Consider the following 26917-nt stretch of genomic DNA (forward strand, 5'->3'; position numbering starts at 1 on the left):
TATAAATAGAGTCTTTTTAGGAATAATAAATTTAGCTTCACTGGATCATACTGGTTATGGTGTGATGTCCATGAACCTCCGCACCCCACACTTAAGGGTGGGTTGGTGCTGCCCAGGAACTGTACACATTTGGGGAAGTGCCCTTGGAAGAGAGGGGCTTGATTCCCAAGGAAACTGCTTCCCCAGGAGCCCCCAGTGAGACAGGTGCAAGTGTCTCCATTTGACTTCCTGTGTTTCCTTCAGTCCTTGCACTTGGCTGAGGCGCAGGGGAAGGATGTGAAGAGCAGCTTTGGCATCTGCCTGGGCCTGCAGAGACCAAGCCAAGCACCTGCAGCAGGGTTTGTTGCCCACCTTTGAGCACAGGTCTGAGCCGGATCCTGTTTGTCCAGCTGAGTGCCCCAAAGCTCTCTTGGGGAGCTGTGAATTCAAAGGCCTTGATGCACACATTCATGCTGCTTCCCCTATCTGGTGTGTTTTAACACTTGGCAAGATGCGTTTGCCCCGTGCTTGCTGGAAGCTGCTCTGCTCCAGAGCCAGCAGCGAGCTGGGCTGTGCTGGCCTGGCACTGTGGAGAGTCCTCCCCTGAGCACTTGGCTGGGCTTAGTGTGTCCCGGACTGTCTTAGACACTTGGGGCAATGGATTTCTTCCAAACAGAGGCATTTGGGGCGGCGTTGGGGTGGCTCCAGAGCACTTGGCAGCGTGTCCAAGGGCCCTTGCTGACACGGCGCATGGTTACCATGGAACGGAATGGAACAGGACCCTTTGTGACACGTGGTGAAGTGGGTGCTGGTGGTGACGAAGCAACGCCACAGTGCTCGGTGCACATCAGGGGACAGGACGTGCCAGAGCTGTGCTGTGAGGAGCCCCACACAGCCGGCTCTTTCGTCGCTGAACCACAGCTCTTCCAAGGCGTTACTCCTGCGGCTGGCCTTGCGGCCAGACTGCAGGACTCCCTGACTCAGAGCTTTTCCCAGGTCAGAAAGCAGGATGGCAGGCAGAGTGCTCAGCCTCTTCCGGGTGCTTAAGGGGAAGAAAAAGAAAGGCCCTGCAGCCTCCCCAGCGCAGCAGCCTGCAGAGCCAGAGAAGTTGCAGCCAGTGCAGGACGGTGAGTGGCAGAGCCGGGCTGCAGGGCTGGTGCCTGCGGCCGGCCTGGCCCCATCCCATCCCGGCCTATGTGGACGTCCCGGCAGACAGGACGTAAGAGGGGCTGGGGCTGCCCCCCAGGCCGTGCTCCATCCCCTGGGCACCCGGGGCCTGTCCCTGCCTGGGCCGTGCAGGGCTGGGCCGTGTTCTCCGGCCTCTCCCGCAGCCCCTCAGCTCTGGCTGCATTTGCTCTTTGCCAGATGTAGGCAAGGATGGGACACAAGAGCAGGGCCCCACTCGCGGCCGCTTCCACACAGCAGCGCAGGTACGTGCGGCCATCCCCACCTGGCCTGGGCCTGCTGGTACTGCTCGGCCCAGCGCTGCGCTTGGAGCAGGCCATGGAACGTCCCTCTCTTCCCGCCCTTCCTTCCTTCTGTTGCAGATACTGTGGAGGTTCCTGGGCCTTCGGCGCAGAAACACCAGCGCCGCAACAACCGAGGGCACGGCCGAGCTGCGGGCAGAGCCTGATGTCACCTCGGCCTCCCCGGAGCGTGCAGCAGACTCAGTCAGGGCAGTGGCTGAGGGCAGGCCGGAGGCTGTCACTGCCCTGCAGGGTCTGCACTTGAACAAGCACAGTGCCAGTGCCCTGTCGGCTGTGGCCAGGCACCTCCCAAGCGAGAGCAGGGACAGGCTGCACCCAGAGCTCAGAGGCCACGTGGAGCTCAGCAAGGAGCCCTCGCTGGTGAGAAGGGGCAGTGGCTGAAGCCACGTTGACAGCGTGGGGCTGGGCAACGCAGACCTTTGGCCTTGGCTGGCCTTTGGCAGCCGAGGCATCTGCTCCCAGCTCTCCTGCCTCTCACTTCAGCTGCCCGAGTGCCCCAAGCAGCTGTTGGTGCTGCGGCTGTCCTCGGCTTCACAGCATGGCCTGCTCTTGCACACAGGGTGGAGGAATACACGGCCTCTGCCAAGACCTGCTGGAGCAGATGGCGCATGCAGATGTAGCGACGGTCGCCATCATCCTGCCTGTGCTTGTACACATGCTCCAGATGGAAAACATCAAGATACCCAGTGCCACCGCCCTGAAGCTGGCCGAGCAGCTCCTGCCATACTTGGAGAATGTAAGGCTCTGTGCCCCCAGCCACGGGCACTGGATGCTGCCCAGAAATGTTGTGCCTTGTGCACTTTTGGGCCTCTGCCCTGATGGGCCTGGAGTAGTTGGTGCTGAGGTCTCTTCCTTTCCTCCAGGATGACAGCCAGGCGCAGCTGCTCTCCATTCGGCTCTTCAGCAAAGTGATGGAGCTGGTAGATGAAGAGAGGGAAAAGCCTCTCATGAGAATTGTGAGCCAGAGCCTGCTCCCTCTCTTCTTGCACTGGCATGATGACAACTGGCGTGTGGCAAAGGTCAGGTTTTGTGTGACGCTGCTGCATCCCTGGCAAGGAGCTGGGCTGCCTCCTGTCCTGGCAGCTTGCAGGCTCCGGCCTTCCCTGGCCTTGGCACAGGCATGCAGGTCCTGTGCCCTGGGCTCTGGTGCCACCTGCGGCTCTCTGCTGCTCTCCAGGCCTCTTTCCAAGCCCTGCTTTGTGCAGCCCGCTTCCAGAGGAGGAGGGACCTGGAGGAGCTGCTGACAAAGCAGCAGCGCATGAAGTTCGCCGAGCGCCTGGTAAGGACAGCCAGGGAGCCCCAGCTGCGGGCTGGGGAAGCCTCCTGCCCCTCGTGCTGGGGCTGGCAGCTGTGCCCCTGCCCAGCACCGCAGCCGAGCCCACCAGTCTGTGCCCCACACGCCGCTCCCTGCCCTGGCCCGTGCGGGCCGGCTCGGCCGCTGCTGGGTGCAGGGAGCGCCCGGCCGTAGGGCAGAGCCCGCATCAAGCCTTCCCCGTCGGTCCTCCCCGCAGCTGCTTGACGACGAGAGCCGAGCGGCCGAGCACCTGCGCTGGGCCCTGCCCTTCCTGCAGAGCCCACAGAAGCGCCTGCGACAGGCGGCCGTCAGGTTGATCGGTGAGCCAGCAGCCCCGCGCCCCTCCATGCCCCTGGAGGGTATGTGCGGCTGCAGGGCTGGCAGCCCCTGTGTCGGGCAGCTGTGCCTCCTGGCGCCGCCACGGGCTCTGTCTTACCAGGGGTCGCTGGAGTGCTCATGATGGGGCAGAAGGAGGAGCTCCAGGTCCTCAGTCAGGGTGAGTGGTTGCAGCCGCACGGGTGCCAGTGGGAGCCGTCAGGGGCAGCTACAAATCCCGGCTCCGCAGTTACAATCCCTGCCCGGGCTGCCGAGGGCTCTGCTCCCTGTGCGGACGGACGAGGGGCGGCGGGGGCAGAGCCTGGAGAGCTTTCAGGCACACGTGGGGGAACCGAGGCCAGCACCTTCCGGCCCGAGCCCTTGTCTCCGCCTCCCTTCTGGCCATAGCCGGAGCTGGCTGGGATGGCCCTGGCAGGAGCGTTTCCCTGGATTCCCGCAATCCGGCCTCTAACCGTGGCCCTGTGCTTCTCTTTTCCAGCCCTTCAAGCCCTGAGGGAATATGAGTGCCCCTCCTTCATCAACAAATTTATCCAGCTGAACTTCGAGGCAAGAGCTGCCGAACTTGGTCTGCAGGACCAGAAGAACCTGTGTCCTTCATCAACCCCCATTTCCCAGTGAAGATGAGACCACCTGCAGAACACAGGGGACCAGCTGGAACTCCAGGCACAGCTCTTGCTGGTCACAGCTGAGCCTGTGGGAAGCTCCAGGAGCGCGTTGTCATGTCCCTCCCTCCCCCCCCCTCCCCCCCCCTCCCCCCTCCCCTCCCTCCCCTCCCTCCCTCCAGCCCCCAGGCCCTGCCTATCCCCTTGTTTGCCTCCCAGTTCACCCTTCACTTTGCCTTCCCTAATAAACAGTTTACATTTGTCACTTTACCCATGTGTCCATGGAGCTGAAGCGGCACAAATCCTGAGCATGGGGACACGCAGGGCCCTGCTGCCTTTCTCTTCCACGCTGTGTTCTGTGCACGGGCAGAGAGGAACAAGGGCAGCTCAGGCTGCAAAGGTCCCTGTCCTGCTGCTTCAGTTGCACAGCACCATGGAGTTCAAGGTCATGCCGAGCATGCTGAAGGGTGACACCGGCCGGGGGCTATTTACAGACGCGAACGAGACGGGGCTGCTATGGAAAGTGCCTTGAGCTGTTTATTTTTCAGCATCAGTCTCGTTCATTACATGATTATGCTAATGGAAAGATGCTAGCAGCTCAAAATCCAGGCAGCAGGCCAAAAACCATAATGTTACAACTTTCTTTGTAAGTTTCTTGACCAATCACACAAAGCAAAAGCATACTGACAGTAGTTCTATCCAATCACCATAACCACACGTATGTTTGGTTAAAACAATGCTTGCTTATTTTGGATACAATACTGCATTGTAAGACACAAGGCAAAGAGCTCCATTTTTAAGCTTTAAGCTTCCTAATATCTTGCTAGATAAACTTTCTGCAGCTTAGAGAGCTATTCAGACAAGCATTATTTCACAGGCCTATTGTTCGATTTGCCCTTGCTTTTTCTACAGTTTAAAAAATTTTTCTGCTGACCTATCTCATGACTGTTGCTTTAGCTCTACTCACAATTCTGCTGTATCTAAGGCCTGCCTTTTGCAGCTTTCTCAAAACCCTCTAATTTTAAGGATTCCCACAATTCCCCCTCTCTGTGCACCCAAAATGAAACCTTCCCAATCGTGTCATTCATGACTTGTCATTTATTTCGTACTCTTACTATAATATTTTTTGTTTATTCTCTGCTTAAAGCATGTTCTTGCTGGAACTAAGCATTGCTATATTACAAGACAGCAATCTAATGCTGTGAAGGTCCAGTCAGTGGAAAGGGCATAAATTACGCCTGACAATAGTTACAAGTCATTGTTCCAAAAAAGTCTCGTCTGTTCCAGGGTCTTAACTCAAAACCTTCCTCCATTTCTATACCTTCATCCACCATCTCCGTGAGATTTCAAGAACTCTCTGTGAATCCATTTCCTACCTCTCTCTCTTGTATGATAAAAATTTTTTGGACAGTTTTGTTCATCATTCGTCACACACACTGAAATACGCAAGGTATTACTATTAATATCACTACCAAAACACCCAATACATAGAGACCTATCTTGCAAAGTTCCCTTAGTCAAGGTGCAAAGCTCCATCCTTGGAACAAATCATCTAAGCAGGACCCACCGTCGTCTTTAATTTGGGCTGTCAAATCTTTCAGGTTTTGTATGCTTTTGTGGGTGGATTCAGAATGATCTGACAGGTTCATACAACACAGTCCTTCAAATTCCTCACAACCGTGGCCTTGTGCCAGTAAACTAAAATCAATTGCTGCTCTATTTTGAAGGGTAGCATGTCTAACACTATTAACATCGGTCAACATGTCACTGATTGCAGTGGATGTGGCATTAGTTTGCTTACTCAGCCAACATCCAACCTGATCTAATAGTTTCAATGCATTGCTGAAGTCAGTTGGGGTAAAAACAAACCCTGTTTGCAGCCTTCCAAGGCATGAAATCACTTCTACAGTTCTCATCATAATGACGAGCAGATCTTCTTCCCCTTTGTTTCTTTTTAATGACCGCTTTGGCAGTAGGCGCAATTACAGTGAGCATCCCAATGCTACATGGGCCACCTTCAAGGTGGAATGGAATGCCCTGCCAAGCCCTATCTCCACAAATGAACCAGTATCCCTTGGGCAATTGTCATGGATATTGGTCAGCCTCAGAAAGCACATCCCAACTGTTAGAATAGTTACACAAAACTTAAGTTTCTGTACGCAAAATAATGGGGAGTAACATTGTACTTTGGAGGATCACCTTCTCATCAATCATTAGCTGTAAAGGTAAGGCAAAAATCCATTGTTAAAGAACCAAGGATTTCCTGTTCTTGGGGTTCAGATACGGCTTTGGGAAGTTCTTTGGCCCAGACGTTCCAATTCAATGCAGGATTGTTCCCATTGTCAATTGCACCTGGCTCACCCTTGGATCGCTTTTTGACCAAAGGCAAATCCTTTACTGCCACACCAACCAGACAGGTTGAAAAAGGCTTTTCTGGTTCCCAATTAGACAAACATATGGTATCCGAGCCTGCTGGATTGGCTAAGGTCACCCAAACATTTGTTTTCGGTTGTTAAACACAGGCAAATCCGCACGACAAGAAGCAATTAAAACCCAGCAACACCAGCATATAATTTGATTTTGCTCCATCCTGTTAATGAGCTAAGTTTTGGCAAAATCCTCACATATATATCAATTTAAAAACTTGCTTTTGACCTTAAGATAAGATTTCACCTTGAAGATCCAAGAGAGGGGATCTATAACCTAATAAAAACAAAACCCACACTTTTGCCAAAAATCAGCTCTAAGAAACAAATATTTGACATACAATTGACACACTTATAAATAGCATTAACACAAAATCAGAGTTTGCAGGTTCCACCGATGCACAAGGAACGTCAGGCGTGCCCTGGGATCCCTCTGTTCGGCTCACGTCCATGTACTTGCTTCCTCGGTTTTGGACTCGTCAACACGTTCTGGGGTGCGATATGGTTTGATGTTTTTGGCTGGGACACAATTCCTGCACCTGTAGAGACAGAAGCATACCCTTTTACCCCAGGTGATTAATCGGAAAGGACCTTCAATTGGTCCAGTCTCAGGGTTTCTAATGAAAACAGGAGGATTTTCTTTCAGTTTTGCTTGTGTGTTATTGTAAAAATTCCTAAAAATTGGTAAATCAGGTTCTGAAATTGAACTGCTTAAACAACTAAAAACATACAAAGCATTGTTCAACCTCAGCTGTGGTGTGACCTCAACTCCCCCTGTCTGTTGACCTAAATGATGTTTTAATGTCTGATGTGCCCTCTCAACGATTGCTTGGCTTGAGGGTGAGTGAGGAGTACCAAAGATGTGACAAACAGCCCATTCTTTTAGAAATGTTGCCTTTTCTTTGGGATATGTATGTGGGATCATTGTTGGTTTTTACTTCTTGGGGCAGACCAATGAAGGAAAAGCTTGCAAAGAATGTTGACAGACATGATTACCTGTTTCACCTGTGTGAAGAGAAGCAAAAATTGCACCAGAGAATATGTCCACTGAAACATGAATACTTTTAAATTTACCAAAGGAAGGCTATTTGATGATATCTGTTTGCCATAACTGCAGGCTTTGCAAACCTTGTGCGTTGATCGCTCCTGTCGAAACAGGAGGCTGCACAAGCTGACAGTCAGGGCAAGCACTGATGATACCCTTAGCTTGAGTTTTGGAAATTGGAAACATTCACACAAGTGCTTGGACATTTTGGTGAAGAAAGGCGTGACTCAGTTTTGCTTGTTCCAAAATGTTTGGCAAAGTGCTTGAAATAACCACTGTCACTTTTTCCACTCTCGCGGTTTCTTTCCACTAAAAATCCAGGAAGCAAAGAATTAGCCCTGATTTGAGAAACAAAATATGGATTAGTTCTATATTGCAAAGTTGTATAAAGACATGAAAGCCAACAGTATAAAGTGTCATTACTAACATCCTTCAAAACTGACCTTTCTAATCTCTTAACTAAAAACTTCTTGGATTTTGTTGTAGAAATTTTAGGTCCAGCATTTTGGATTTCAGTAACAACGCTAGGACAAGCTTGCTCCATCTGTGGCTTCGTTGGAGCTGCGATGAGCAAATCATCCATGCAGTGTGAAATCATGGATCTTGGATACTTCAGTCGAACTGGAGACAAAACTTGTGCTGTAATATATTGGCAAATTAGAGGCGAATTCTTCATTTTTAGAGGCAATAATTTCCAGTGCTACCTCTGCATGGGTTCTCTTTGATTGATGACAGGAACTGAAAAGGCAAATCTTGGAGTATCATCGGGATGAGGTGGGATGTGGAAAAAGTAATGCTTTAAATCAATGACAATGAGAGGCCAGTGTTTTGGGATCATTGATAAAGAAGGAAGTCAAGGTTGAAGAGGTCTCATGTCTTCCATCACTTCATTAATCTTCCTCAGGTCATAAGGCAACCTCCAGAAATCTAATATCTTCTTGTGGATGAAGAATACTGGTGAATTCCAGGGAGTATGTATGGGAGTGATGTGACCTTCTTCTAATTGCTCCTTTACCAATCTTTTAAAGCTATTTAATATTTTCTCTGTTAAATGCCATTGATCAATCCATATAGGAAGATCAATTTTCCAGTTCAGCTTTCAAGTGGCAGGTTTTGATGTGGTTTCCATCAGAGGCCCACCTCCAGCTCTGCTCCCCATTGGGACACGACGTCTCTCCCCCAGACGGTGAGAAGCTTCTGAACAACAAAAGGACGCACCGTTGCTGCCTTTCCTTCAGGACCTGTAATGTTAATCATGGATGCACTTTGCCAACATACAGCAGCACCTCCAATCCCTGTGAGGGAACCTGCAGGAGCTACTAAATCCCAATCATTGGGCCAAAACATGTCAGAGATTACAGTGACATCAGCACCAGTATCTGCCATGCCTGCAATGTAAACTGTTTTACCACAGTGAGTCAGGCAGCAAGTCAATTTTTCCTGGTTGCGGTTGAAACATTGGACCCAAAAGACCTCAGGACCTGAGCTTCCAAATGGCACGCACAGCATTGAATTCTCTGGAAAGTTGTTTTGCTTGGCTGTACTCATGGGTAGAAGAAATGCAATAGCTAGAGGTGTTTTTGGTGGAGTCACTATAGGAACATTAAATGCAGGAGATAAATATATTAGCTCTTTGTTACAAATTATTGAAACAGCAGCTGGAAGAACTGAAAGTCTGAAAATTTTGTTGCTAGCTCTGCCTAGAATCAGAAGCTCTTGTCAGAATTATCCACCTGATAATTCCAGTAGAAATACTTTCATAACAGAAAGTATTTAAAAGGTGTATCAATTTTTGAGGAGGCCAATTCAAACCTTGTACACGAGGGTATTGACCTGGGACCATTTGAGGGATGGATGACTGAGGAATAAATGACTGAGGTACCAATGCCATTTGACTGATTTGACTGGGTAATTGACTGTAAGGAGGTCACTACTTGTGTCGAGGTGCGGTGGTAATCCGCGCTCTTTTTTGAGTTTAACGACAAAGCTTTGCCATCGATGTCAAATTGAGAAGGACAGTACTTAGCAAGAGGCTTCCCTTTCCTACATTGAGGGCAAATAGAAAGTGGTTTAGGTTTGATTGCTATTGTAGGACAATCTCTTTTCATGTGTCCTGCTTTACCACAAGCAAAGCCACAAGCCTTGTTATCTGAGTCCAGCTGTACAGTACCAACAGATTTTTTCCAAATGTTTGTTTGTGCTTCAAGGGCCTTTTCAAGCTTTTTCCATTTTTTGTTCCAAATTTTCTCCCAAAGCCTTTCCCAAATTATGTCCAAATGTTTTTCCTAACTTTTCTTAAGAATCTGCAATCTGCTTTCCAAAAGCATTGACTTGCACATTAGCAAGATGTTTTGGAGAGGTGAGCTTAGTGCAAGCTGTTAGCATCTGTGTTACAGTTGGAGGCTGATCGGGAAAGTTATAAAAAATTTTTTACATTCTTCCTATAAGTTCTTTGATTTCATGGTGAGAAAGAATTTCGTATTGTGGATTTACATCATTACAAGCATATCTTACAGGTAAGGCAAGGAGTTGTTTATTGGAACCCAAATTTTTTTCTATATTTTGAATACTATTGGACCAATTAGGTAGTTGCAATGGAAGGTTTACCGTTGGTCTAGACTGTGTTTTGTTTTTCCCTTTCATCACTCCTGATCACTTCTGGATCTATTTGATCCAGAAGAACAGGTAATGTTGTCATCAGCTGTCCCAGGAACCCTGCCAAGAAGCTCCAAGTTCTTGGCAGTAGGGTTGCCGCAGCAACAAATTTTCCCAGAAGCCATGCCAGGAAGGGCTGGGGAGGAGAGCTCCAAGTTCTTGGTGACAGGAAGAAAGCCAGAGCCTGCTAACTCACGTCTGGATTCACTAAATTGGATCTTTTTAGATTCATACAAATCGGGCTGCTCTCCAGCCGCAGATCCGGAATTTGTATTTGTGAGGCTTTCCAATGGACTGTGACAGGTACCACACTGCATCCCTGCCGGCAGGGATACAGCTGGAAAACTCTCAGGTCCAAGCTGCAATCTCAGCATGCTTTTCCCTCCTCAGCAGAGAATGAGACAGGCTTCAAGGCTCCTGAATGAACTGCCTGTGTCTCCACAGCAGCTTTCCTGAGCTCTCCCACCTCCACCCCGTCCACCTCTCTGGGCAGAGCCATCCCTGCCCTGCTCACACCCTGGCTACCACACTCCACCTCTGTCCTCCTCCCTGCCTGCTCCCCTGCAGGCAGAGCCAAATCCAAAGCCCTCCCACCTGCTGTAACCTGAGGCTTGGGAGCCAATAGCGGCAAAAATCCCAGAAGAGTCTTGAAAGGGGAAACAGTGGCAGGGGTGACCCTGCAGCCCCTCGGCCAGGCAGAGCAGATCCAGAGTCCCCCTTGGCTGACCCTGCCTGCACAATTTCAGGACAAGATTCGGCCGCATCTTCTTTGGAAGAGGAGCAGGGCACAGAAACAGCAGCCCCTGTTTTGCAAAGCTTCCCCAAACTCTCATCTCCTGGACTTGTTTGACTCCCAACCTCCCCAGAACATGACCTCTTACCCCCCAAATTCTCGGAATGCAACAAAAATCCCAAATGCTTTCCTGGGAATTCCGGGGGTGGATGATTTCATGGAGGAACGGGAGGACAGCCTGTCTCAACACCTGTGATGCTGGGAATCCCAGAAAAAACAGAGGACATGACCAAAGCTGGAAGCTGATCTCATTCCCCTTTCCCAGGGATCGAGGTGCTGTCCACACCGCCTGGAGAAACTCTGGACACACCAGGAGAAGGGAAGGAACCCTGAACAAAACCTGAGATCCCCCCAGAGGAGGATGAAGGCCCAGCACCACTCGGAATTAAAGTCTCAGAGCCAGGTGTTCTGTTCTGATGTTCGAGAACGCCTCTGTTACAATCATTCTGTTCAAAGCTCTCCATTAAAGCTCTGGATTCAGGCATTAGTTGGACCAAATTCTCTTCCTTTCTGAGAGAGACTAGATTGTCAATTATCCAGTTTATTTCGTCTCCGAAATCAAAGGTAAAATCAGACTTCAAGTCTATATTTTGAGTATTTGCTTTTACCCAGAAAAATAAGTCTTTTAGTTCACGTTTTGAGATGTCTGAACAGCCTTTACGCTCTAAAATTGCCTCAAGGTGGTAAAAGACGTCCCATACTGTTTTAGAGAGATGGTTTCCCATTTCGTTGCCCAGGAGCCCCCAGAGTTGCTACTTATTACTGACAGGGGTATCAGCTACAGGCAGCAAAGGGGACGATCCATTCCTCCTTTAAACAGCCTGGGCCTCTGGCAATGGCACTGTCCATGCTCTTCTTTTTTATGTTTATATTCCTCTAGGCTGGAAATCCTCCTCACTCAGGGGCAGCTTTCCAAAAACCTTCTGATTTTAATGATTCCCACAATATACTAAGTAATATATATTTTAATATATGTTCTCTAAGAAATAGAATGTATAAAATGTAGCCCTGACCTTTTTCTCAGCCAGCAGGCCTTTGCAGCGAGTTCTGAGCCAACGTGCGGCTCTGCTGCCAGCCCAAATCTGTGCTTCCCTTGCCCAGCCTGAGTGCAGGTGGGGCATGTGCTGGGCATGGCTGGAGATTTGCATGGCCAAAATCCTCCAGCATGTACATCTGCCCATGGCTTTGGGTAGCACAAATTACAACACATCCACCTCACTTGACAAATGGCATGTCTTATAAATTGCTACACCAGCACTGACAGCATAGAACTATAGAGATCTCTGTTAAATTTTAAAAAAGTAATTTATTTGATTGTTTCACCATGCTATTTAGAAACATACAAATATCAACTTCCTTTGATAAAAACTAATCTGCAAACCTCTACAAACACTCTACTACACACACAAAGATCAATGGAAATAATGAAATATTACAACAAGTGTACAGCCCATATAGAAATACAAAAATATCAGTATCTCTAGGTAATACCAAGAACTCGATAAACAGAATTCCTCCACTATACAAGTCCATACACATATTTAAACAGAACTATATACATATATAACCACCACAACATACAGATGTGAATATAGATTAAATGTTACATATTACTTTCAAAAATCAGATACATAAAAAACCTATTTATAAAGAGAAAAAACAGCTCTACCAATCTGAATAACTGTAGAACTGCATCGATACAAATACACAGCTATACATCTGGATATATATGTAAATATAGCAGATATAGAAATAGATCAATATACAGCTAAAACTACACAACCAGACATATATGCCGATACAAATACCAATATAGCTATTTAAAAAGACATATACCCAAAACGACATCAATACAAATAGATACCTACACAACTGTGTACTTATGGAAATCTAAACACAGATATTACAATACACATAAAGAACTAGATACATATACACACAAATATGTAACCGGAAACCTCTATGTATGTATATATGTACATATATACATACTACATTCAAAAATATAAAATATATTAATGAATATAATATTATATGTATAGAAATAGGCCTGTACAAATAGCAGGCTACATATGTACAAGTCCATATAAAATCCCTGTTCACATGCAAGTCTGTGTATCTTTCAACAGAGCTCCAAGCAGAGGGATCCCAGCTGCTCCATCTTCAAAGCCTCTCCCTCGGTCTCCTCCTCCCGTGCAGAGCAGCTCTCCTGGACAGCGACAGCAGATGGGACATCTGGCAAGCAAAGGGAACACTGAGTGAGTGTGGGAACGTTTCCCTTGGCAGCAGCTACACTTCCATCAGGGAAGAGGAAATGCCAGAGCCTCCCCAGGAGGGTCGGAAAGAGACAGCAGCCGAGCGGGCCCGGCTGTGGTGAGCGCAGCCGCGGCGGGACTGTCCCGCAGCCCCAGCAGCCCGGCAGAGACGGCACAGTTCCCGGGCCCTGCCGCCACAGCTGCCTTGCCCAAGGACAGCCCCTGTGCCAGCCGGGGCAGCTGCGCTGAGCAGCCCCAGCACGGGCAGGGCCCGCTCCTGCCCCGCCGGGCAGTGCCCACGGCCACAGCCCACGGCAGCCTCAGCCCCAGCCTGCCTCCCGGGCCTGCCGGGCTCTCTCCAGGCTGGCAGCAGCAGGTCCCCTGCTCTTGCTGCTGGCCTTCAGCTCCTCCCTGCTGCCTCCCGCCAGTCTCCGGCTGTCCCTCAAGGTCTTCCTTGGAGCTGTGGCAAAAGTGGAGGCTCTGGAATTGCTTCCAAGGCCTGGCAGAGCTGCAGTCCCGGAGCCCTGTGCGCTCCCTGCTGGCCCCCTCCATCCCCTCAGCCCCGCCATGCTCTCGGTGAAGCCCCAGCCCCCTTCATTTTCTTCAGCCCCTCACAGTCCTCTCATCGCCCTCAGTCCCTTCTGAGCCAGCCAGCCCGTCAGCCTGTGCCACTCCCCTGTCACCTCAGCGCCACCATGGCCCTCGGCTGCCCCACAGCCCTCAGCCCCAGCAGCAGCTCAGGGTCACCGTCCCTTCGGCGCCACAGCCCCCTCAGCCCCCTCTGTCTCACCGTCCTTCAGCAGCTCCTCGGGGGACAGTGCCTGGGGCCAGCGGCAGCTCCCACCGCTCCAGGGACAGCCGGGGCTGGAAGTGCTGCTCCGCCCGGCCCGGCCGCCAGCTCTGACCCAGCACAAGGGACAGGGGACGCAGGGGGCACCGGGGGAAAAGCAAGAGGTGAAAAAGGCAGCCGAGGGGGGAAAGAGGTAAAAATGCAGCCTAGGCATACACAGCTCAATCTATGCATCTAAACTTCCACATACCTCTAACTAAATAACTATGCATATTTCTAGATCTATATCTAAGCATTTAAATGTAAGCATCTAAATGTAGGCATGTAAATGTAACAGTATTAATGTATAAATGTAAATCTCAAAATCTAGAAATGTAACTAATTCTATCCCATCTATAACAATGTAGGTCAATTTAACTATATAGATCTATATATATGCACATATAAACGCACCTCTGTAAATCTATAAATGCAACTATAGGGATATAGAAATAGAATTGTAGAAATCTATAAATCTATGTGTACACTAAGGGATTCCACCTGCCTGATGCTCACAGGCTCTCCCTCTGATCCTTCTTCCCATGCAGGGCAGCCCTCCTGGCAAGGCAGATCAGCTGGAAATCTGGGAAGCAAAGGGAACGCTGGGTCAATACTGGCCTCTGTGCATCATTTGTCCCTTTGGAAGTAACTGTCCTTCTATCAAAGACTGTAAAAGATGGCCGGAAAAGCAAAATCTCACTTGGCAATTTGAAGCCTGCTTTTGAAAGAGCCGGACTCCTTCCAAGTGTTTAAAACTTCTGAAGTTTTGAAGTATCCCAATAAAGTCAAAGCCCTTGCAGTGCAAAGGGCCCCCATGAGAGCCCTTTGCCACAAAGAAGCCCAGCCTGGTTCTTTCTCTGTGCTGACAGAGAGACCTCAGTCCTCACTGAAATGGCTGAAGCTGAAGGTGCTGGCAGCTGAGTTATGAACTAGCACCGTTCCCTGCCAACTACAACCTGCTCTCTGCAGTGAGCAACCGCTCCTCCAAAACAACCACTAGCTCTGGGATGAACAGCTCTGTGACAAATGACAAGGTCATATTGGCTTTGGCATTTATGTATTAGCTTATGCGAGTTGTTAGTGATTATAAGTATTTAGAAATGGCATCAGTTAGAACTCTTTTAGCTGCTTGTAATAGAACAGAATCCATCAGCTTAAGTTTGCACTGTGTTGCTCATAGAAAGAGCAGTGTAATGAATATAATATCTATGCATCACTTATGGAAACAATCGTGTGATGAGTGTATTGTGTTATAGACCCTAGCAAAACCTAAGGAGAAAAAAGGCTTGTGTGTAACTAAAAGCAGTGTAAGGCCATCCACTGACCAACCTGTCCAAATGATAAAATAAACCTGACACAAACCAGAGCACCAGAGGATTATTAGAGAATACAGTGTTAAATTGAGGGAAAACATACTAAAGCCTTATCAGAAGATGTGAAACAGCAGGAAAGAGACACAAGAAGAAATAAAATACATTGACGTGACACACAGGATGCCATGCAGTAAGCCTGAGTGTGAAGAAGTCAAACAAAGGAGTTCTCAAAACATCAGAAAATTGCCAAGAATGCTTGAATAACTCACGAATCACATGAATATGCTTACATCTCAGCTATGTAACACCATAAAGATAACACTGTCTCTAAACACCAGGTGTTGTTTGACTGTGCCAGGAGCACCACAGTGCTGCAAATATTGTCTTTTTTTATCGTATTAGTATTAAACGTTCAAAAATTCTAAGCAGTGAATTCTGTTTTTCACAGCTGTGAAGGAAAGAGCTCCCTAACAGGACTGCAGGCAGCACCAGCTTTGCTCAAGAATGTAGACCCAAAGTGCTCTCTCTCTCCTTTAGTTCTCGCTAATTTAAAGGGGCAATTTCAGTTTTTCCTTGAGCTATTGGATTTGCGACTAATGATGTCCTTGGCCTCAGAGCTTCTGCTGCTAGTATTTTTAATGTATCTCACTACAGCTATCAGCAGACTGGCACTACATGGATTTAATGCTTGGAGACAAAAATCTCAGACTTCTACACTGACCTTTTGCTGGGCTTTTCCTCTCTTGCTTCAAGACTCACTCAGGGTTGCCTCCAGAGCACTGACATCCTGCAGCAAACTTATCCATGGACATCAGCACAAAACTGAGACACGCTGGCTTGGTGACACAACTCCCACAAGGTCAGGTTTATTCCCTGCTCTCTTGCCCCAGCAGAGGACTCAGTGTCAGAGCCTCTGGAGAAGCGTGGAGGGCAGGGCTCAGGCAGGTTGTGCCCGTTCAGGAGTTGAACTCAAGGCACCAGGAAGCACCAAGCCTGCAGACAAGAACTCAACCCTTCTCATCTCCCTTCCTGCCAGAGGCAGGCTCAGAGTAGCCATCTCACCCCTCTCTAAACCAGTGGTGGCTCTGTCCTTACCGAGCTCCTCGGGCTCCTGGGAATTGTTCCTGCAGCTTTCAGTGCCAGGCAAAGCTCCCTCTGCTGCAGCTCTGTCCACAGGCTCCCCTCCTGACGATTCAGGGGCAACATTAATATTCCCCTTGAAAGAGAAACAGAAAGGCAGAAACCCTTCTCATCACTTACACAAAACACCTGGTCCAACACCTCCATGGCTCACACACTTAATCCCTTGTTCCTAACAAGAACTCTGGGCCCCAAAGCCCTTCAACAGTCAGAAAAATTTGACTTCTGAAACACAGTCCAAGAGCTGTCAAAGCTGACAGTGACAGTGTTGAACATGGGGGTGACACTGAACACATGGAATGGCTGCTAAGGAGGAGTCCTGCCAGCTCCTGGCACAGGGATGTGCTCTTCCCTCCACAGCCCTGAGCACAGCAGTCTCATCCAGGCTGCAGCTTGGCCCGGAAAGCATAGGAACACACATCTCTTCCCACAGAGATGCCCAAGAGCAAGGGGACGGAGATCTGCAACGGGAACAGCATAGACTGGCCAGTTTGCCCAGCTGAGGATTTCCCAGGTGGAAACTGGACTGCAGGCAGCAGCTTTCTGAGGGGACAAGAAAGCTGCAGCTGCAGCCCAGCCCCAGCCACGGCTCTGGGAGCGCCTACACGCACGGCAGGGCTCACACAGCAGCAGCAGCTGCAGCCCAGCCCTTGCTTTGCCTTGGCCTTCCCACCCAAAAGAGGCACAGCCCACATCTGCTGCGGCACCTCTGGCATGCCCCTCCCTGCACGGGACACATGGCCTACAGTGCCACTTCTCCAAACACTCTTCTCTTCTTTCCCATCAAACAAAGCCTCTTAGAACCTACAAAGCTTCCACTTCCTCGCCACAAATGCTCTTGCATCAAGGACTCTTCCCAGGAAAAGGAGCACCCAAACTTGGCCAACACAGGCTCACAGCTTTTCATCCTTACTCAGGGATGACATTTTCATTTCCTCTTCTTTAGGAAGTCTTGCTTTACCAGGCAAAGCCTTCCTTGTCCATTCACAGCTGAACTCAAGAAGCTTTTCCTTCTCAACCATGTAGCAACATTCACAAGCTCTCACTCCAGCCCCTTTTTTCCCTGTCCAATGCAGTTGCCCAAGCAGGGGGAGAAAACATCTCCTCCAGTGTCTCAAGCATCATGTCCAGATCCAGGGCTGGCAATTCCTCTTCCCCAGGAGTATTCCACAGCCAGCGGGGGGCTGTGCAGAACCTGCACTGCCAGCTGGAGCGCTGGGGGCTGAAGTGTCTGGGGTGGCTGCAAGAATCCAAACACATTGGTCAGGCTCCACAATGTGTCTTTGGGATGCAGAGCTCTAGTGTTGCCTTGGATCAAACATCACAGGAAGCACACAGCAACCTCAGTTCCAGAAATGTATTCAGACTTCCCAGGGGATTGGAGGAGTGAGTTCTTCCTCTTGAAAATATTTATCCTAATTGACATGTACATAGATTAAAGCATGGACTGGAAATCTGATATAGACAAACACACACACTCACATACACACACAAACCCCTTATAATCACAGCTTTGTGCATCTTCCCAGCAGCTTTGGGATTTGGCTACATTTGGTTTCTCATCACAAAAGACCACAGAAAATGGATTCACCCAGAAAGTGCCAAGATCTGCAGACATGCATGCTAAACTTGTACTGTGAGTTTATTCTATAAACAGCCTTGAGGGTGAGGCCATATTCTGCAGCTGCAGCTGTTGTGGGGCACACAGAGCTCATTTCAATGGCATGGCTTGATTTGCAGGCCAGACAGTCTTGAACATCTGCAATGTCCTATCAGAGTCCTAGTTTGGCTTCATTCAAAGAAAGAGGAGAGTGCACCTAACACTGACCACTTGTTAGGCAATATCTTTCACCTTGCCCTTGTACCCCTACAGAGAGGCTGTCTGCAAAATGTCCAGAACACCCTCCAAATCTGCAGCGAGGACAGCAAAAGCAGGCAGAGAATCTTTCTGGTTTCAAGGTCCCCCTTCCTAGGTGACTTGACACTTTCTACCTGATTCTCACTTGAGATCTACCCATGATAGAGCACTGCAGGAAAACACTTTAAAGAGTCATTCACCAGGACCTGCTTGGAAAGCAAGGGTAGAAGCTGTTTCCCTCCCTGATGGGCTGTGGGCTGGCAGCTGCTGCTCTGCAGATGTGCAGCTGCTCCTCTCTGGAGAGGCCATGGAAAGGTTGTGATGGTCTATGGGTACCAGAGGAACGATGAGCTCAGGTTGGCATTTAGGCTCCATGGGAACAAGCAGAATGAAGAGCTCACAGTGGAGAGGAAATTTGCCTGTTCCCGGTTCCTCTGATGAAACCCCAAGAAGTCCAGATGAAGCAAACACCTTCTCCCAAGAAGCTAGGAAAACCTGAGTCCTGAGCACCTGCACTTAGCCTGAAAGGCCTGGAGGCAGCTCATAATCCTCAGGTAAGGCAGCACTGAGGTCCTGGTATGAGAGTGCTGTGTAGCATTGAGGGAAGGAAAAGGGAAGCAAAGGGAAGGCTGGGTCACTACTGGTCTTTGGGTGTGTTTCCCTTGGCAGCAACTGTACTTATGTCAGGGAAAACAAAAGCTCCCAGAATTGTTAAAACTGAAACAGCTGAAAAACTGAAAACCTGAAAACCTGAAAAACTGAAAGAGGACAAAGCCTCTCTAACCAGTCAAAGTTAGACAGTGGTATGTTCATTATGCTGGCGGCCGGCACAGGGGAGGGTCCTTCCCGAAATGCGTGACCGCTGGCCGGGCTCGGCTCGGCACGGCACAGCACAGCAGGTTGCAGCAGGACAGGGAAGGGCAAGGCAGGCAGGGAAGGGCAGGGCAGGGCACTGGCAGCAGTGATAGGCTCTGTCCTCACGCTGCATCCCCTGCCTGGGTCACCATCAGTGGCAGAGAGGAAGGACATTGCTCTGGCTTGGCTGGGGAAAGGATAAAAACGGGGAGTTAGAAAACATTCACTTGGACTCCTTTTCGGCAGACTAGCTGGTTTTATCTCACCATGTCTACCTGTCTCTGGCAAAGTTGGCACATTTCTCATGATTTGGAGTCAGCTACAGCAGCAGGAAGGGGCAGCAATTTTAAGCAATTTTGTCAGCATGGATATCAAAGCTAAACTGCTGCCCCATGGATGGATGTTGCTTTCTTCAAGGGATTTCTGGCCTAGAGTTGTAGCGAAATCACACTGGTGTCTCCCCAGACAGGGTTGCCTTTTTCTTTCCTCAGCAATCACCTTTCCTTTTTCTTCCCCCAGTCTGGGGAGAGCTCCAATGCAAATGCTTCCTGCAGCCAACTCTTGTCACTGTAGACTGACAAAGGAGATCTTGCAATGGAGACAGACTCCCTAGAGCTGCTGTGGGGAGCTGAAGGGGGAAGCTTTGTCCCTTAGTCTTGAAGTCTTGTTGGGAGCTGCTTGTGCTCTGGCGGACGGACACCAGTGATGTTTATCCAAGCCTTGCAGGTTCATTCCTGACCTTCATGACACACCACAGAGACTTTGGAATTATTGTATTGGCAAAAAAATTTCAGTGTGGGCACTTTTTGAAATGCATCAATTACTCTTTTTTTCACTCTTCTGAAGAAATATTGTCATCATCTATTCCTTCCAGAGAATCTTTTCCTACTTTTTGGAGAATTCCTTTTGCTGCCCTCCCAGATCAGGACAATTCCCAGGGCTCCTTCCCAAAGTGAGGTGTAGCCCATGGCCTCCACTCTCCAGCTGGAACAGAAGGAAGCACAAAGTTTGCTGTTGTGGGAGAGGAGCTTCTCTTTCCTGCCTGCTTTCCCTTTGGGACAGGTTGGTGTGTGCTCATTTGATAAAGGCAGGTTTAAACTCTGAAGCAGTTGTGTTTCAAACTGCTCCCTTCTCAAGCTCCTCTGTGGCTATCCTTGGACAAAAGGCCTCTTGGTGGGAGCTCTCTGTGGCAGGTTAAGGAAGGAGTTGATGTTTCAGGGTTGTGACTGCTGAAAGCAGCTGGTTTCTGGAGGTGTCCAGAACTGGGAGTGGCTCTTTTTCTCGCCTGCCTGCAGAAAAGGAAGTAGCAAAGTGGGAATTTCATTTGTGGAGATGGCCACCAGGGTTGTTTGCCAAGAGATGGGCTGGCAAAGAGGCAGGTCTCATGCTAAATTGGCTGTGTGTTTGTCTTGATGGTGGGGAGGGTCAGCGATGCAGACACCGACACCAGCTGAAGGAACAGTGTAATTTACTGTAATGCAAAAGTACAAAAAAGAGTCAGGAAAGGATAAGCTAAGCAATGCACCTCAGCATTATTACAAAAGGGTGCCTCGGGTGATTCAGGAAGATGCATCACCAGGTACCCCAATGCTTTCCCCTTCATCCAGAGCTGCACATCAGCTGGGGGAAGCTGTCCCAGCCAAGCCCTGCAGAGCCACGGCTGAGAGCCGGGAAATCCTGCGGTGCCTCCGCCTTGCCGGCCACGAGGCTTCCGAGTGCGCTGTGAGAGTAGCCCAGCTCTGATAGTGCTGGACGAGCAATGTGCCCGAGCTTCTGCTGGGGGGACAGCTGGTTTCATTCTCCTCTTGGTTTTCTCCCCGAGCCTGCCCAGGGCTCAAGGAGGAACCAAGGCCAGGTGTGTCCGTTTTCCTCATGCAGAAAGGTGAAGATGCATTTCACCAGTGAATGGATGCAACAATCCTTTTGATAGTAACACTTGGTTAAGGAGCAGATACATAGAACATTGGGTTGGAAAGGTCATCTAGAGGGCAACTTTGGCTCAGGTCCTGTTGTTGAGGCTTCAGTCAGGGTCTGTTGTTCAGGCCTTAGTCCTTTGGTCTTTTGTGGTGCAAATCACACCTGTGCAGAGCTGCAAACAAACAAGTTTGTCTTTAGCGCATCTGAGACAGGGAACAGGATTAGCCCTGCAAGGCCAGGCTGGGGCCAAGAGCAGAAGGCCAGCACCCTGCTTTTGCGCACAGGCAGCCCTGCAGAGCAAGAAGCCACTCCTGCCCAGGGGCTGAGGTGCCCGAAGCTGCCTCCTCGCTGTGCAGCTCTGCAGAGCCCGTGGAGCGCAGAGTCCTGGGCAGCCAGGGCAGCCCGGCTGCCTTGGAGCACAAGAAGTGGCCCAGAGAGAAGCTGCTGCCCTTTGCTTTGGAACTGTTCCTCAGAGTCTTGTCATTAATCCACAGTGTCTGAGGTGTTTTCATCGCCCAAATTTAACACAGCTTTTTGAGAACATTGACTGATGTAGCTGCTGGTGGTGGTGGTGCTGCTGCTTTTGTCTGCAGGTGAGGGCAGGTGATTTGAACCAAGGATGGAATCCATTGTTAACACCCCAGCTTTGCCAAGTCAAGAAAACCATTCACAATTGGGCTGCCAGTGCTGAGCAGTCTTCCTTGTTTTTGGAAAGCTACAACCTTAAGAAACCCAAGAGATTTTCCTCCAGGAGGACACCAGCAGTAGCATGATGCCAATGTTTTCCACCTCTTTTCTGTGTCTTTGGGGCTTTTAAGAGTTCCTCAGAGCCCAGAAAAAATGAAATGACCTGTGATAATGTGATTTGAGAGCGCTGTGTTGTTCATTACCATGTGAGTGTTCTTGACAAGCTGGACACCCCACTCCTGGCTCTGTCGAGTTAAATTCATCCCAATTCTGTGCAAACAGCAGCCCCAAGATGCTGAGAAGAGCAAGCACAGTGGGTGGGTGTGCATGCACACGCCCGGGGGCTGACTGATGTTTGGGCAGAAGGTTTTGCACTGTTAAAAATCTTCACTCTCCCAAGCTGGAGGAAGAAATCAAATCTATATTAAATTAAAATATAAAAATCTATATGAAATGAAAAGATATCAAAATGTATGAAATAATACCTATTAATTTATCATAGATGTAATTGAACATCTATATACTATTGCCAGCTGGGGGTCTCTGTACAAATCACGAACGGGACGGGATGCTGAGGAACGCGCCTCGAGCTTTTTGTTTTCCAGCATCAGTCTCATTACATGGTTATGAATATGGGAAGATGCCAGCAGCTCACATCTGTGGCAGCAGGCAAAGAACTTAGTGGTACAACTTACTTGAAAAGTTTTTGACCAATCACACAAAGCAGAAGCATATTGACAGTAGTTCTATCCAACCACTACAAGCACACGTACCTTTGGTTAAAACAATGCTTGCTTCTTCTGAATGCAATACCCGCTTGTAAGCCTTAAAACACAATGCACAGAGCTCCATTATTAAGCTGAGAAGTTCCTAATATCTTAGATAGATATACTTTTTGAAGGTTAACGAGTAATTCTAGCCAAGCATTAATACACAGGCCACTGTTCTCTTTGTCCTTACTTTTCTACTTCTTTTAAAACTTTTCTGCTGACCAATCTTCTGGCTGCTGCTTAGCTCTAATTGCAGTTCTGCTGTCTCTGAGGTCTGCCTTTTGCAGCTTCCCCAAAACCCTTTGATTTGAAGGATTCCCACAATTCCTCCTCTCGGTACAAGTGAAAAGAAACCTTGGATCCGTGCTGTTTATTAACTACCTTGCATTTCATAGCTTTACTATAGTATACCTAATTATTACTTGCTTAAAGCACCTTTTTCCCTTGCATTAAGCCTTGCTATATTCCAACACAGCAATTTTAATGCTGTGAAAGTCCAGTCAGTTCAAAGGCCTAAGTCATGTCTGACAGCAATTACAAGTCCTTGTTCCAAAAAAGTCTTGTCTGTTTCAAGGTCTTAATTCAAAACCTTCCTCCATTTCTATACCTTCATTCACCATCTGTGTGAGATTTCAAGAACTCTCTGTGAATCCATTTCCTTCCTCTTTCTTGTCTGATAAAAATTTCTTTGATAGTTTTGCCCATCATTTGTCACACACACCGACGTAAGCAAGGTATTACTACTAGTATCACTGCCAAAACACCCAATCCACAGAGACCTATTCAACAAAGATGTATTCTACAAAGTTGGGTATTGGGCATTCCTCAGCTGGCACTGGCACACCGACAAAATATGTCACAAAGGATTTGTCTGGGCTCGAACTGGTCAAACATGTGGTGTCTGGGCCTGCTGACTTGGCTAAAACAAGGCAAACATTCATTTTTGGTTGATCTACAGGCATATATGCACTACAAAAGCAAGCAAGCAAAACCAACAAGCGCCAGGATATCATTTGAGCAAACTCCATGTTCCTGTTCAGCTGCTTTTTGGCAAAAGCTTCCCCATCTATTTCAGTTCTCAAGCAAATCTTGTAGCACTTGTTAAGGGACTGGCCAAATATAGGGCACTACAAAGTCCCTCTAAACTTCAAGTTTTACAAAATTGGATATCTTAGAATTCTTTTGAACACAATGGACACCACGCTTTTGCTGAAAAAGCTCTATGATACAAACAATTTTCACAGTCCAAAAATCAACAATCAAACTCAAGATTTGTAGCTTTCACAGGTTGAACAGGGAATGTCTGGCATGAACCGTAGTTTCTTTGTGCGGCTCATGTCTGCGTGCTCATTTCCCTGCTGGTGGAAATGTTGGTGCGCTCTTGTGTATGAGACATCCTTCGCAGGGACCCACTTAGGCCTGGCACCTGTGCAAATAAATACAAGCATACCGTTTGCCCCAAGTGATTAGTGCAAATTGTCCTTCAATTTGTCCTGACTCAAGATTTCTGATCAAAATTGAAGGATTTTCTTTCAATTTTGCTTGTGTGCTGTTTGAAAAGTGCCTAAAAATTGGAGGATTAGGTCCTGCAAATGAGCTATTCAAAACATAAAGACATCTAAAGCTTTGCTCAACCTAATCTTGGGGTGTTGCTTGGGCCACTCCCCTTTTGTTGGGTTTTAGAATGTGGTGCGTCCTTTCAACAATTGCCTCACCTGTGTGGGAACAGGGAATTCCAAAACTATGGCAAACACCCCATTCCATCAAAAATGTGGCCAATTTTTGATCTCTGCATGTGGGACCATTTGTCGGTTTTTGCCTTGTGGGGGATCAGTCTGGCGAGCTCTGGACCACAGTGACACTGTCAAGGACAAAAGCAAGAGACGAGAGGTGCTCTTTCTTCTCGGGACCAAAGTCCCACTGCTTTAATGAAGAACAACTCCAGAAGAGAAAGAGAGCATCCAGGAGAGGAAAGAGGATGTCCTGGAGAGGAAACAGAGCATCCACCTCATGGCAGGAGATTTTAAATCCTGGTGGAGGGGGAGCAGTAGAAAGGAACTACCATAGCTCAACATGTTAAATCACCACGCTGTAGTTTTCTGCATAAATTGCTGCACTTGATGTAAACAAAATCCTAAAATCTCCCCAAACCCAACTGTACAGTTCCAAATGACCCCAATGAGGGAGAAAAACTACTCAACCCCCCTGTATACCCAAGCACCAGGTGTCACAGGGAGTACTAACCCCTGCAATTACAAAGTCCACACACACAAGCTCACCAGGAAAGGAGTATCTCTGTGAGGGGACAGAGTGCTTGCTTTTCTCAACACAACACACACCATAAATCACAACAGCATCCACTCACATCATCTTCCTCAAACATTCACACACTGAAAACACAACCACAATTACACCACACAGGAAAAATTGCAGCAATAAACCAGGATTTGCTCAATTCACCCCTAGAATTGCTAGCAGGTCCTTATTGACACAGCAAATCCTTTCTGCCGGCAGCCAGACCCAAACCCAAACTGTACAGGCGTACGTTGTGCACAGGACATCTCTGTGTGACTTATGAACCACCCTTCCCCTGCGTACACCTTACGGGTTACTTTATACAGAGTTAAACATTCCCTTTCTCCACAGTCCCAGCAGTCTTGTCTGTCCCCCACGAGGAACAGCCGAGAGAGGAGGTGCCTCCAGGAAAGGAATGTCCTGGCAGCGCCCAGAGACATCCACAGCACGGTTGTTCTCGCCGGAGCAGAGAAGTGTTCCTGCCACGGTCACCAAATGAAGTGTGGAATAGAACTCACCACATTTAAAGTTAGAAGGTGGTGTGTTTATTACAGCAACAGGCACACGAGGAGTTGTCTCCTAAAGACGTGTGAAGAATCGCTGTCTCTCTGCTTTTCTAAAATGTCTTACATACCCATATAATTCCCAAAAAACTAACACACATTCATTAGGTAACACTGCCTACCCCCCTTTGTATTAAAATGTATTATAATTGAGTCCAAAGTTCCTTTGCTTTCTGCAGTCTTTCACTTCAAATGGGTTGGTGGGTTTTAAAGTGGGGAATGGTCTCCTTCTGATGAAGACCAAGACGTCTTCCTCAATTTGACCTCTCTACTTATGACCTGTTGGCAGGCTTTCGCACCCCTTGACTATAGCTGAAGTTTCGGGGTCCAGGTGCAGGCTACAGTCCTCTTCTTTGTCACAACGAAATCCGCATTCCATCCTGCTTCTTTAAACATAGTAAAGACAAGCAAGTGATACATTACCCTAGCCTTAACTACCTTACCTGCAAAAAATTAACTATCCCTTATTATTTCTACTCTTCTTGCTATACTCTTTCCCCCTAACTAAATCTTGCTAAAATTTTAACTCTTCCAGTTCTTTTAAATCCTTGATTCATTGGCCTCATCTCAACCGCCAGCCATGTGTGAGCCAATGCAGTAACTGGGAAATTCCACTCCTGAGCAGGAGACATAAGGCCTGGTTCTGAGCTGGAAGGGTGAGAAGGATGAGATGCACAGCGTTTTCATCCAGGGGATGTCCTGAAAGTGCACTGCCCACCTGCCCCTGCTGCAGACAGCCACGCTCCACCTCCTTCTACTGCTCAGCGTTTTTTTAGGAATACAGGGGTTGGTATATATTATTTGCTACTGCAACTAATAGAATGAATTTGCTTTGCAAGTCCCGTTTTGTCCTGGGTTATTTTGTGCAGAGGTCTCCTCCTGAACCTGTGACTAAAACTGGAATGGACCTACAGGACACTCCTATTCTCATGTCAGTAAATTCAGAGAAGTGATTTCAGTATCAATAATTCAATAAGTATCAGTCAGTAAATCAAACAATTTGGGGGTATATTTAGCCTGTGAGTCTCAGCAAAGTATTGAATACATCTTAGAACCATGGATACAAACTAGTAAGTGAGATTGCTGGGTGTGCATGTATTAGGGAAGTGATTCCCCACACACCCTGTGCTGAAATCAAGTATTGCCTCCCTTCTAACCCTGAGCTGGCAGCAGGGATTGGGCCCTGCTTGGTAACGTTCATTTGGAAGACTTCTGTTGAGCAGGTAAGAATGGTCCAAATGAAATCTTTTCTAGCTTTTTCCCTCTGGTTTACCTGTTTGAGGGTTAAAATTCAGTGCTGCAGGTGTCCTGGGTGTGTGCAGAGCAGAGCAGCCCCAGAAACCCCTTGGGCTGCCCACAAGTTGCCATGCCTTGTTCCCAGGTGTGCCCAGCTGTGGCAGGAGAAGGAGCCCACAGCGCAGTGGGCACCGTGCCCTGCCCAGCCGGGGCTCTCTGGCACAGAGCAGCAGCAGCGCCAGCACCGTTCAACCCGCTCCTGCCTTGGCTTCCCCTGGGACACAGAAGCCTCTGGAAATCAGCACTGCCAGCGGCATTCCCAGCTTGGAGCAGCTGCTGCTGGCGGGCAGATGCTGCCAGTTGGACTGCTCCCAAAGGGGAAGAAAGGCAGAGATGTACATGCCCCAGAGCCCTGGGCATGTCCAATAAATATGCAAATATGTGGGCAGATTTGTTAGGAAGCATTTCAGCTGTGATGCCAACAGCGCCATCTCTCCTTGTTCTGTGTGTTCTAGACGAGTAATGCAATAGTTGGCTCTGACAATTAAGAAGTAGATGTTATGTGGATGTTCAAATGTGTAC

At 48.4% G+C, this 26917-nt stretch overlaps 1 protein-coding gene across 1 annotated transcript in view; it reads right to left on the bottom strand.

The window, feature by feature from the left end:
• Nucleotides 1–6566: 6566 nt before the first annotated feature.
• LOC128941470 (serine/threonine-protein kinase PAK 1-like) overlaps nt 6567–26917 on the bottom strand; it is a 69438-nt gene continuing 49087 nt past the window's right edge. The window contains exon 9 of the mRNA XM_054283245.1: nt 6567–6663. Coding sequence (XP_054139220.1) covers nt 6567–6663 — 97 coding nt within the window. The remainder of the gene's footprint in view (nt 6664–26917) is intronic.

The sequence above is a fragment of the Melozone crissalis genome, unplaced genomic scaffold (genome assembly GCF_028551555.1).
Source record: "Melozone crissalis strain CALT ecotype California unplaced genomic scaffold, PUWL_Pcris_2 ptg000036l_1, whole genome shotgun sequence".
NCBI classification, from domain to species: domain Eukaryota; kingdom Metazoa; phylum Chordata; class Aves; order Passeriformes; family Passerellidae; genus Melozone; species Melozone crissalis.